This window comes from Sinohyriopsis cumingii, chromosome 9, assembly GCF_028554795.1.
Source record: "Sinohyriopsis cumingii isolate HCF-2022 chromosome 9, ASM2855479v2, whole genome shotgun sequence".
NCBI classification, from domain to species: domain Eukaryota; kingdom Metazoa; phylum Mollusca; class Bivalvia; order Unionida; family Unionidae; genus Sinohyriopsis; species Sinohyriopsis cumingii.
Window position 1 is genome coordinate 98,788,661 of NC_142969.1, and position 14,753 is coordinate 98,803,413.

A 14,753-nucleotide genomic window follows, 5' to 3' on the forward strand; every position below is an offset into this window, starting at 1 on the left:
CAAATGTTTCCAATTTACATGTCTATTTATGAAAGCAAACATAATACTGTAGAGGTACAAGTCTTAAATAGACTCTGTAACATATTACACCCACCCACTTCCCATTTAATCCCACCTACCCACCCATTTAATCCCTGAGGCAAATATTGAGAGGTATCCTTTAACATAAATGTCAAGTTCAATGACTGTACAAACAGAAATGCACATGTCAAGTTCGATGACTGTACTAACAGAAATGCACATGTCAAGTTTGATGACTGTGCAAACAGAAATGCACATGTCAAGTTCGATGACTGTACTAACAGAAATGCACATGTCAAGTTTGATGACTGTGCAAACAGAAATGCACATGTCAAGTTCCATGACTACAAACAGAAATGCACATATCAAGTTCCATGACTACAAACAGAAATGCACATGTCAAGTTCCATGACTGTACAAACAAGTGTCAAAGAAACTGAGCTAAAGACAATGACAGAATAACTGGAGCAAGAAAACTAGGTCACTGTAACCTTCATTGCTTGTGATAAGCAGCAGGTGACATGATGACCAAACCCATGAAGTTTCATGCCTGTACATAAAACAGTGTCAGAGAAACGAAGCTAAGTGCAAAAACTTAACAGAATGGAACATGAAAATTAAGACATTGTAACCTTTTCTGCCTGTAATAAGCAGTGCCCTCAATAATGAATAAACACAACAAGGTTCTTGACTGTAACTACAACAGTGTCATAGTAATGCAAAATCTTTATGCTGATATCTACATGAACAAGAATGACACGACTAGAAAAGTGATTGATGCCTACATGTACAACGAAGACACTACTGGAAAAGTGAGTGATGCCTACATGTACAATGAAGACACTACTAGAAAAGTGATTGATGCCTACATGTACAACGAAGACACTACTGGAAAAGTGATTGATGCCTACATGTACAACGAAGACACTACTAGAAAAGTGATTGATGCCTACATGTACAATGAAGACACTACTAGAAAAGTGATTGATGCCTACATGTACAATGAAGACACTACTAGAAAAGTGATTGATGCCTACATGTACAATGAAGACACTACTGGAAAAGTGAGTGATGCCTACATGTACAACGAAGACACTACTGGAAAAGTGAGTGATGCCTACATGTACAACGAAGACACTACTGGAAAAGTGATTGATGCCTACATGTACAACGAAGACACTACTGGAAAAGTGAGTGATGCCTACATGTACAACGAAGACACTACTGGAAAAGTGAGTGATGCCTACATGTACAATGAAGACACTACTGGAAAAGTGATTGATGCCTACATGTATAATGAAGACACTACTAGAAAAGTGATTGATGCCTACATGTACAACGAAGACACTACTGGAAAAGTGATTGATGCCTACATGTACAATGAAGACACTACTAGAAAAGTGATTGATGCCTACATGTACAATGAAGACACTACTGGAAAAGTGAGTGATGCCTACATGTACAACGAAGACACTACTGGAAAAGTGAGTGATGCCTACATGTACAACGAAGACACTACTGGAAAAGTGATTGATGCCTACATGTACAACGAAGACACTACTGGAAAAGCGAGTGATGCCTACATGTACAACGAAGACACTACTATTAAAGTGAGTGATGCCTACATGTACAATGAAGACTACTGGAAAAGTGGCACATTTGTTTTCATTAGGATTCACAGAGGAGACAATTAGCATCAGCAGTTTTAGTGATCTTAAATTTTCTGACATATTTTCTTCTGGTGGCAATTTGGCAAGATTCATATTGATGAATTTAAACAATTTTCAATGAAACCTTCTTCCTATACATACAGAGGCATTTAGTATTTAAATAAAAATGCAAAAATCTGTTTAAAAAACTGACCATAAAATCAAAGCATTTTGCATTCTATTACAAGCAGAACAACAAACAAAAGAAAAAGGTTTTAAAAAAAAGTAAATTATTGTGAGGATTCATGTAGCTGATATCTTATGTTGATTATGGTATTTACCATATATACTGGGACACATTAAAATAATTAAACTTTTTCCTGTACCGCTTGTGTCAGAAAACACGTGACACATTGTTCATTGATGTGAACATGAAGAAACAAATTGTGTCTGGTTGTACTCAAAGTTTTGAATATATCATCTGACTGAAAACTGGATCCAACAAAATCACAAACAAGAGGGAAATAATCAAATGATGTAAATGCATCTGCCATTCACACATGACATGGTGTAAGGTGCAAAATAAACAAGACGTATATTCAGGTCAACTATATGACAGTATCTCGCCAATACAAATACTGGAAAACACATCCACTTGAGTGCTAATGACAATCTTTTTGCTAGCATGGGTTACAGAAAGTATTATTAAAGCATGCTATTGCTGTGTATACTATTTACCCTGCAGACATCAATGCCCGTTTGTACTAATTATGACTACAGATGCCAAGCCTGGGTGGTGAATACACACAACTGGCAGCAAGCAGTAAACTCATTCTTCGAATTTATAGACAGGATATCAAACAAAATGGTTAATTTTATTACAAAGCAAGCCAACCTTGGAAGCTGACTTTAGTCTCTTTTAAGTGTGATAAATTTTGTTTCTTTGTTTTAAATATATACAGAGTCAGCCAACATAGGGAACTTAACTTTGGTTACTTTTCACTGGTATTCACTGCAATTAGATACTTTTAAGTAGACTTTTTTTAAAAAGATATCAAACACAAAGGTTATTTTATTACAAAGCAAGCCGACTTTGGATTATTTTTTTGTGGATTTTTTAAAAAATATACACAAAGTTAGCCAACAGAGGCTATGATTCCTTTTCACCGGTATTCACATGAATTTTGAACATAAATTAAAACAATGGAACAATATTTAAAGTGAAACAATATAGTGCTTTGTGCATGGACACTTATGGCATAATGTTGTCTAGAAGATCAGGAGAAAATAAAATCATTTGATAAATTTGTGAAGGTCAGAAGAGAAGAAGATGATTTCGCTAATAATATATGACCATTAACATGGATGAAGTTCTAGCATATTTTGATCTCATTCCTGGATGGTCTGTCAATAATTTGGGGGGTAAAAAGTGTGAGATTGGTGTAGATTTTTTTAAAAATCTGACTTTATTCCTTGCAGTTTCTGCTTCAGGAGACATGTTGCTTCCATAATAATTTTTCACGGCATGAGAAAGCTAAAAAAATATGCATGCACTGAAAGAATGGATTGTATGTGTGCATTAGAAGGGTTGGGTTGAGGAGTTGAAGTTGCAGTGGATTCAAGATGTAGTTTTATATTTTAAAAAAAAGAAAAAAGAAAGTTGGAGTACATTTCTGCCTGGTAATTTTCAAATGATTTAAAAGGAGTTCCACAACTTATGACTTGAAAAAAAACAAACTATGTGTCCCAGAACATAGAGTGAACAAAAAAATTACTTTAAAAATTACTTTATGGTGTCCAAACAAATATGGTATCCCAACATATACAGTAAATACGATATTTATATTGTCACCTATCTTCAATACATCCTAAATATAATTGATTTTATGAGCCTGTGATATATTCCATCTTTACGCAAAGATCTGGACATTTATTGTGAAGTGATTTTTATGCTTGGTATAATTTTCAGTGAATTTCAGTTATTACAAAGCATGAATTAAAAAACAAAATCAACAATGATCCATCTGTGAAGACAAAAGTTCCTGTCCTCCATCCCCCACCCCCCTTTCCAATGTCAGTTCTCTATCAAAGAATGCAAGACTGTCAAGTTAAGTACTGACAAAATCTATTTGTGCAACAATGTATAAATCCATTGCTGAAATCCTGTAATTCATAATGCTATAATCTACATACTATAACTCTCAAATTGAAAATGTACATACTATATCCCACATACTGTAACTCTGATAATGAAATTCACATACTCTATCCCACATACTGTAACTCTGATAATGAAATTCACATACTCTATCCCACATACTGTAACTCTGATAATGAAATTCACATACTCTATCCCACATACTGTAACTCTGATAATGAAATTCACATACTCTATCCCACATACTGTAACTCTGATAATGAAATTCACATACTCTATCCCACATACTGTAACTCTGATAATGAAATTCACATGCTCTATCCCACATACTGTAACTCTGATAATGAAATTCACATACTCTATCCCACATACTGTAACTCTGATAATGAAATTCACATACTCTATCCCACATACTGTAACTCTGATAATGAAATTCACATACTCTATCCCACATACTGTAACTCTGATAATGAAATTCACATACTCTATCCCACATACTGTAACTCTGATAATGAAATTCACATGCTCTATCCCACATACTGTAACTCTGATAATGAAATTCACATACTCTATCCCACATACTGTAACTCTGATAATGAAATTCACATACTCTATCCCACATAATGTAACTCTGATAATGAAATTCACATACTCTATCCCACATACTGTAACTCTGATAATGAAATTCACATACTCTATCCCACATACTGTAACTCAAACTGAAATAAACATATTGTATCCCACATACTATAACTCACGAAATGAAATAAACACACTGTATGTCACATACTGTAAATCTCATAATGAAATGCACATCACATACTGTTATTCACTTACAATAACTTGCATGCTAACTCACAAAGTTTTTATAAGCATCTAATATTCATGAGTCAAGTGAGGTTCATTTCACACAATGAGGAGGTTGAATGCATTGCACTGAAATGACTATAAGCACTAAATAATGAACATTGTTTGTTTGGTTGTTCCATTTTAACACACCTGGTAACCAGAGAAGGCATATTTTTAAAATATATGCATTGGTACTCTGGTTACTCAAAGAGTTCATATGAAAAAATACAAAATTCTAAATTGCACCTATGGGTGATTACTCTGCATTGAAAGTAACTTCTCTGCATCCCACATATATTTTAATGGTACAGCCCTTAACTTGCAAAATCTGAATTTTCTAAGATTTTGTAAATTACCTTTTGTTACAATAGTATAATTTACAGCAGCCATAATAATTAAACGTATTTACTTGACCACTTGATTTTTATATTTTCCTGAAACAACAAGTAGTATGGCATTGAGCATAAAAGAAAAAACAAACATATAATAATAATAATAATAATAATATTCAAAACATATAACAATCAAAACAACAAGGAAATTCTCATGGAATACAGTTAATCACTCAAAAGGTCACCATTAAGGGAAAAAGCTCTTGGTCTCTCATAACTGAACACTGATGAGAGTCGACTGAAAATCTCCCGTCGTACAGTGTCTGTAACCTTGTTGACTAAACATAACACCGTGGCCACAGTGAAGATCACATTGTAGGTGAAGATAATGTAAAAGTTTCCCAGCCAGTCCATGCTCCCAAAGTCTCCAATCAAATCAAAGTTGGTGATTCCTAAATTTAATAGATAAAAATAAAATGAATAAAACTTGGATCAAAATGAATTTCACCTGCTACTCAACGTCAAATTTTTAGTTTAAAAAATTTGAGGAAAACAAGGTATGAAATGAATTAATAAACCAGTTATTTTCTTAGTGATCACATACAAAAGTAACCTGGTGTCTAATACATTAGATCCTGAATTATAACATAAAGATTTTGGACTACAATGCATGAAAACAATTATAACCAGAGAGTGTGTAAATGTCTTAAAGTTCAGGAGTCAACAGTATCACATATATGCAAAGTTTGGACTACAAAATAGAAATTAGTACCAAATATGTATCATTTCTAATTAATGCCATACAAGTTTCACATATGTATCATTCCTTATTAATGCTATAAAAGTATCACATATGTATCATTCCTTATTAATGCTATAAAAGTTTCACATATGTATCATTCCTTATTAATGCTATAAAAGTATCAAATATGTATCATTCCTTATTAATGCTATAAAAGTATCACACATGTATCATTCCTTATTAATGCTATAAAAGTATCACACATGTATCATTCCTTATTAATGCTATAAAGGTTTTACACATGTATCATTCCTTATTAATGCTATAAAAGTATCACATATGTATCATTCCTTATTAATGCTATAAAAGTATCACATATGTATCATTCCTTATTAATGCTATAAAAGTATCAAATATGTATCATTCCTTATTAATGCTATAAAGGTTTTACACATGTATCATTCCTTATTAATGCTATAAAAGTATCACATATGTATCATTCCTTATTAATGCTATAAAAGTATCAAATATGTATCATTCCTTATTAATGCTATAAAAGTATCACACATGTATCATTCCTTCTTAATGCTATAAAAGTATCACACATGTATCATTCCTTATTAATGCTATAAAAGTATCACACATGTATCATTCCTTATTAATGCTATAAAAGTATCACATATGTATCATTCCTTATTAATGCTATAAAAGTTTCACATATGTATCATTCCTTATTAATGCTATAAAAGTATCAAATATGTATCATTCCTTATTAATGCTATAAAAGTATCACACATGTATCATTCCTTATTAATGCTATAAAAGTATCACACATGTATCATTCCTTATTAATGCTATAAAGGTTTTACACATGTATCATTCCTTATTAATGCTATAAAAGTATCACATATGTATCATTCCTTATTAATGCTATAAAAGTATCACATATGTATCATTCCTTATTAATGCTATAAAAGTATCAAATATGTATCATTCCTTATTAATGCTATAAAGGTTTTACACATGTATCATTCCTTATTAATGCTATAAAAGTATCACATATGTATCATTCCTTATTAATGCTATAAAAGTATCAAATATGTATCATTCCTTATTAATGCTATAAAAGTATCACACATGTATCATTCCTTCTTAATGCTATAAAAGTATCACACATGTATCATTCCTTCTTAATGCTATAAAAGTATCACACATGTATCATTCCTTATTAATGCTATAAAAGTATCACATATGTATCATTCCTTATTAATGCTATAAAAGTATCACATACGTATCATTCCTTATTAATGCTATAAAAGTATCAAATATGTATCATTCCTTATTAATGATATAAAAGTATCACACATGTATCATTCCTTATTAATGCTATAAAAGTATCACACATGTATCATTCCTTATTAATCCTATAACAGTATCACACATGTCTCGTTCCTTATTAATGCTATAAAAGTTTTACACATGTATCATTCCTTATTAATGCCATACAAGTTTCACATACATATCATTCCTTATTATTGCTATAAAAGTATCACACATGTATCATTCCTTATTAATGCTATAAAAGTATCAAATATGTATCATTCCTTATTAATGCTATAAAAGTATCACACATGTATCATTCCTTCTTAATGCTATAAAAGTATCACACATGTATCATTCCTTATTAATGCTATAAAAGTATCACACATGTATCATTCCTTATTAATGCTATAAAAGTATCACATATGTATCATTCCTTATTAATGCTATAAAAGTTTCACATATGTATCATTCCTTATTAATGCTATAAAAGTATCAAATATGTATCATTCCTTATTAATGCTATAAAAGTATCACACATGTATCATTCCTTATTAATGCTATAAAAGTATCACACATGTATCATTCCTTATTAATGCTATAAAGGTTTTACACATGTATCATTCCTTATTAATGCTATAAAAGTATCACATATGTATCATTCCTTATTAATGCTATAAAAGTATCACATATGTATCATTCCTTATTAATGCTATAAAAGTATCAAATATGTATCATTCCTTATTAATGCTATAAAGGTTTTACACATGTATCATTCCTTATTAATGCTATAAAAGTATCACATATGTATCATTCCTTATTAATGCTATAAAAGTATCAAATATGTATCATTCCTTATTAATGCTATAAAAGTATCACACATGTATCATTCCTTCTTAATGCTATAAAAGTATCACACATGTATCATTCCTTCTTAATGCTATAAAAGTATCACACATGTATCATTCCTTATTAATGCTATAAAAGTATCACATATGTATCATTCCTTATTAATGCTATAAAAGTATCACATACGTATCATTCCTTATTAATGCTATAAAAGTATCAAATATGTATCATTCCTTATTAATGATATAAAAGTATCACACATGTATCATTCCTTATTAATGCTATAAAAGTATCACACATGTATCATTCCTTATTAATGCTATAAAAGTTTCACATATGTATCATTCCTTATTAATGCTATAAAAGTTTCACATATATATCATTCCTTATTTTACGGAAAGTTAGAAATAATATCTTTGCTTACGTATACATACATAATGCTCAGTCAATTAAAACAAAACAGAGAATGAGAAAGAAAGAGTTGCTTTTTTTAAAAGGCATTTTCAGGACATTATCTGGCTGTATCATGCAAAGGAAAAGGTAACTGTGCGTTCCCCAAGGCCACATTCAGGCAGCCAACAGCAATGGGATTATGTTTCTCAACTGACACATGGTTTCTTAATGAGAGGGTGGGGACATTAACATATATGCCAACCCCTGGTGAGGAAATAGTGTAATCCAAGTGGGCAAAAAGAGTAATCTGAGCAGAAAAAGAGTAATCCACATATAACATGATTAAAATTCAATGAGCACATGTACAAAATGATTTATTTTTCCCTCTGGACTTTTACAATCAATTACTGCTTCAAGTTTTTGTATATAACATTTTGAGCTTTAAAAGGCAGTAGACTCTCCTATTGGATTTCAAAACACTTTGTACCAGCTGAAACTATGATTGCTATGCCCAGTAGCAGAGCACTAAGTGCTGGGTTACTGAGCCTGCATCTGAATTCAGTTTGTTTTTTTTGTTAACAATACTGAACAATCTCTCACAGTTATGTTTATTCAAAACATTATCAAGCAAATATTTTTTTTCTTCTCCAGCGGAATCTACTGTTAATTCTGGTAAAAAAAGAAGAGCACTCTAACTTTGCCCTTTTCGTTGTCAAAGTCTCTTACACAGACTCTAAAGAGTGTGTATATCTTTTTAGCTCTTCGATACACATGTAGCAAAGTTACCCAGTGCAGTGCGCTATAAATAGAATACCTGTTACCTATTCGACTCCATACACATAGGCTTGCCTGTTAACGGTTAAACAATGCAGTGTATATTATGTTTAACAGCAATTTTAACCATTTCACATTTTTGGTACACATCTATTATGTATGGAAAAATTTAAGAGTAAAGTCTGATCGTTATAGCTGTGTAATTATTTTTCAAGGAAGAATTTTTTTATGTGCTTTAAAATCTTCAGAGAATTCATTCACCGTCAAGTCAGTGAAGCCACGTGACCAACCGTAGCTGCCATTTGTCTGCATCTACATCAATAAGTCATCTGAATTTGATAATTTATAAAAACTAATTGCTGCCTACATCAATATCAGAGCCTTTACCTAAGTTATTGAAGCTTTCATAGTTGTGATTCTAACCGTGAAAACTCAAGTAAGTACTGAACGAAATCCGCGGCCTCCATTTTGGAGAGTGAAGAATATGACCCAATTACTTTAAATAGCAGATTTCGACCAGAGCATAAACAGCAACCAAGTGATCTGACATAATGGTCATTCACAGCAATAAATGTAGTATCTAATAGAAGGTTTTCCCCAAAGGTGGTGCTACGAAAACCCACTCAAAATGGCTGATGTTTACAGCAGGGATCGAAAGGCGCTTCCATGAGAATGGTGTAGAGGTGTCAAAAAGCGATTGTATGTGAATGGAGTAGAGGCGTACAAAGGCGCTTGCATGAGAAAACAAATTTAATAATATTTTTGGGAGGGGGATATACCGAAAATGCGTAATCCGAACACAGATACGCGTAAGGCATAATTTAGTCTAAGAAAGCGTAATGATTATGCCAAAAGCATAATGGTTGGCATGTATGCATTAAGCTAGCAAGTCTTTTGAGTGAGAGGGTGGTGGCACTAAGCTAGCATGGTGTCTTAGTGAGAGAGTGGGGACATTAAAAAGCTAGCATGGTTTCTGAGTAAGTGGGGGGGGGAACTAAGCTAAAATGATTTCTGAGGCAGAGGGTGGGTGCACTAAGCTGGCATGGCTTGTGATTAAGGTGGAAATATTAAGTTAGCATGGTTTCTGAGTGACAGCGTGGGACACTAAGCATGATTTCTGAGTGAGTGGGTAGGGGTACTAAGCTAGCAAGGCTTCTGAGTGAGTGGGTGTGGGCACTAAGCTAGTATGGCTCTCAAGTGAGTGGATGGGGGCATGAAGGTAGCATGGCTTCTAAGTGAGAGGGTGGGACACTAAGCATGGTTTCTGAGTGAGTGGGTGGGGGCATTAAGCTAGCATGGATTCTGGGTGAGAGGGTGGGGCATTAAGTTAGCATGGTTTCTGAGTGAGTGGGTGGGGGTACTAAGCTAGCATGGTTTCTGGGTGAGATTGTGGGACACTAAGTTAGCATGATTTCTGAGTGAGTGGGTGGAGGCACTAAGTTAGTATGGTTTCTGGATGAGAGCATGGGACACTAAGTTAGCATGATTTCTGAGTGACAGGGTGGGGCCACTAAGCTAGCATGGCTTTTGAGTGAGAGGGTAGGGGTGCTAAGCTGGCATGGCTTCTGAGTGAGAGGGTGGGGGCACTAAACTGGCATAGATTCTGAGGGTGGGAGCAATAAACTGGCATGGATTTTGAGTGAGAGGGTGGGGCACTAAGCTGGTATGGCTTCTGAGTGAGAGGGTGGGGGCACTAAACTGGCATAGATTCTGAGGGTGGGAGCAATAAGCTGGCATGGATTTTGAGTGAGAGGGTGGGGCACTAAGCTGGTATGGCTTCTGAGAGGGTGGGGGTGCTAAGCTGGCATGGCTTCTGAGTGAGAGGGTGGGGCACTAAGATGGCATGATTTCTGAGTGAGAGGGTGGGGCAGGAAGTATGATACTGTATGAGCATCATGTAATTATCTAAGCCAAATGGTCGACAAATTTATAAAATAAAACCTTGCTACTCTCTTCAAACAAAGTCTATTAATATTATAATTATTACCTAAAGTTCTAGACAGAACTGGCAATGCTGAACTGAGGATCAACAGAACCACACAGTTCCCAATTATCTTCAGCATGGAAGTGTCATGCTCCTTTGGGCGAATTTGGCAGAAAAATGGAAGGCTGTAAAACCCAACAACAGATGCTGACATTAAATATCTGAAAACTGTTAAGGTCATCCAATTATAGACCTTCTCTCCACCCAATTACAGACCTTCTCTCCACCTGATTACAGACCATCTCTCCAACCAATTACAGACCTTCTCTCCACCTAATTACAGACCTTCTCTCCACCTGATTACAGACCTTCTCTCCACCTGATTACAGACCTTCTCTCTACCCGATTACAGTTCTATCCACCCGACTACAGACCTTCTCTCCAACCGATTACAGACCTTCTCTCTACCTGATTACAGACCTTCTCTATACCTGATTACAGACCTTCTCTCCACCTGATTACAGACCATCTCTCCAACCAATTACAGACCTTCTCTCCACCTAATTACAGACCTTCTCTCCACCTGATTACAGACCGTCTCTCTACCCGATTACAGTTCTATCCACCCGACTACAGACCTTCTCTCCAACCGATTACAGACCTTCTCTCTACCTGATTACAGACCTTCTCTATACCTGATTACAGACCTTCTCTCCACCTGATTACAGACCATCTCTCCAACCAATTCCATCTCTCCAACCAATTACAGACCTTCTCTCCACCTAATTACAGACCTTCTCTCTACCCGACTACAGACCTTCTCTCCAACCGATTACAGACCTTCTCTCTACCCAATTACAGACCTTCTCTATACCTGATTACAGACCTTCTATCCACCTGATTACAGACCTTCTTTTTACCTGACAGCAGACCTTCTCTCTACCTGATTACAGACCTTTTTACCTGACAACAGACCTTCTCTCTACCTGATTACAGACCTTCTCTCCACCTGATTACAGACCTTCTTTTCACCTGACTACAAACCTTCTCTCTACCTGATTACACACCTTCTCTCCACCTGATCTGATTACAGACCTTCTCTCCACCTGATTATACACCTTCTCTCCACTTGATCTGATTACAGACCTTCTCTCTACCCGATTACACACCTTCTCTCCACCTGATCTGATTACAGACCTTCTCTCTACCTGATTACACACCTTCTCTCCACCTGATCTGATTACAGACATTCTCTCCACCTGATTACAGATTGCTTGTTTTGAATTTTCAGTTATGCTGAGTTGTCCATGGTCACAGACAACCGAATGTGTTAAGCAGGTGGGCAAATCATCAGTGATGCCAAGAATACATGAAATCAATGTTTATGTTTTCAAAGTGTTAATCTCTCTCTCTCTCTCTCTATATATATATATATACACATATATATATATATATTTATATATATACACACAAACAGAGTGTATGTGTGGTCTAGATTTTTAGCATAGTTTTAACAATTGTTCAGTCATATTGCTACAATGTCTGTAAGTGTAGAAGTTTTTTTGTCATGTCTAGCATTGGGGTATCATGCCACAGACATACAGCATGCTGTCTCACCCAGTCACATTATCCTAACACCAGGCTGAACAATCCTAACACTATCCTCTTAATGCTGAGTGCCTAGTGAGGCAGCTGTTAGTACCACTTTTATAAGTCTTTGGTATGATTCGGCCAGGGTTTGAACTGACATTATTTTATCCACTATACTTTAAAATTAACTTACAACATTACTTTATCCCACTCTGCTTAACAATAACTGACATTACTTTATCCCACTCTACTTTAAAATTAACTGAAATCATTAATTTATCCCACTCCACTTAACAATAACTGACACTGCTTTATCCCACTCTACTTTAAAATTAACTTACAACATTACTTTATCCCACTCTACTTTAAAATTAACTGAAATCATTAATTTATCCCACTCTACTTTAAAATTAACTTACATTACTTTATCCCACTCTACTTAACAATAACTGACATTACTTTATCCCACTCTATTTAAAAATTAACTGACATTGCTTTATCCCACTCTTTTTAAAAATTAACTGACATTACTTTATTCCACTCTACTTAAAAATTATTGCTTGATCCCATTCTACTTAAAAATAACTGATATTACTTGATCCCACTCCAGTTAAAAATTAACTGATATTTCTTTATCACCCTCTACTTTAAAATTAACTGACAACATTACTTCATTCCACTTACTTAAAAATTAACTGACAAGTTAGGTGTTGTGAATTTCTTTTCTCTTATGCTACACATATTTTGTTCTTAATGTTGGATATGTCTTGACAACCTGCCACACAATGTAGTTAAAAATCACCTTATAATGTCTACAGCACAGTACAGTACATATCCTGCTACACTTGTTCAATTATAGGGTTTTGAAAAGTCCAGGAAATTTGCATAATTGCAAGCCAATGATAACAATCCACTATGCTCTTTTATCACCATGGCTACCTGTGCTGAAATTTCCTCACTTTTCATGAGTATGCATAACCAAAATACTTCTGTCATCAACAACACAATAAAACTTACACACTTCACTGATTGTACCCATTTCATTGATCAAAAATATTGTATCAGGAAGAGAAAATTTGATTGGCTTATTCACGAAGAATAAAAGATCATGCAGGGTCACAATGGCAAGACAACTTTACTTGCGTCTGTGTGACTGGTTAAACAGGTTTAAATATATTTATTAGAATCAATGAAATCTCAGGGCAGGCAGGCAGCCATGGTGATAAATTAGTGCAGATATGGGAGACATGTTCCGGCACATCTTGTCTTGCATTTGTGGCCTGAGAGTGTCAAATCTTTTACCTTGTATCTTGTATTTGTGCCTTGTGAGTGTTAAATCTTTCGTCTTGTATCCTGTATTTGTGGTTTGAGAGTTTTAAATCTTTTGTCTTATATCCTGTATTTGTGGTTTGATTGTTAAATAGTTTGTCTTGTGGCTTGAGAGTTTTAAATCTTTTGTCTTGTATCCTGTATTTGTGGTTTGAGTGTTAAATAGTTTGTCTTGTGGCTTGAGAGCTTTAAATCTTTTGTCTTTTGATTTGTGACTAAAGAATGTTTTAATTTTTTGTGTTGTGTTGGGTAGCTAAAGTGTTTAAATCTTTTGTCTTGCTTGTGTTTGTGGCTAGAGAGTGTTTGACTTTTTTGTCTTGTGATTTGTGACCTGAGAGTGTTAAAAGTTTTTATCTTGTGCTTTGTGACTAGAAAGATTTAAACAACTGGAAAAACATACTGATCAGACAAATGTATTGGACAATTATGTCCAATGTCCAACACATTGGATCTGTAATGTGAGTGTCTAAGTCAACACACACACACACACACACACACACACACACACACACACACACACACACACACACACACACACACACACACATACGGACCTAGCTCATAACCAAGGATACAATATAAGAACTATTTCCAGCCCTGCCCCAATGGATCCCAGAGCAGAAAGTGAGGTAATTCCTAATACTGTCTCCTGAAATAAAAAACAATTAAAAAAATGAATTTCCACCGATGAACAATTTATATACAAAATGGTCGATTAATTTCAATACTTTTCTTTTTTCTTTCAAACAGAGTTAACATTATGCTGACCGTTTCTTCTTTGCATAAAAAATTACAAAAAATGATTCAATATGATGTTCTAATT

The 14,753-nt window shown here is 34.4% G+C and overlaps 1 protein-coding gene across 1 annotated transcript in view; it reads right to left on the bottom strand.

Moving 5' to 3' along the window:
- Positions 1 to 3,441: 3,441 nt before the first annotated feature.
- The window catches only part of LOC149792314 (limb region 1 protein homolog), a 45,331-nt gene continuing 34,019 nt past the window's right edge, over positions 3,442 to 14,753 (bottom strand). The window contains exons 7-9 of the mRNA XM_089970890.1: positions 14,506 to 14,579; positions 11,075 to 11,232; positions 3,442 to 5,461 (exon numbers count right to left, since the gene is read on the bottom strand). Coding sequence (XP_089827016.1) covers positions 5,235 to 5,461; positions 11,075 to 11,232; positions 14,506 to 14,579 — 459 coding nt within the window. The 3' untranslated portion in view covers positions 3,442 to 5,234. The remainder of the gene's footprint in view (positions 5,462 to 11,074; positions 11,233 to 14,505; positions 14,580 to 14,753) is intronic.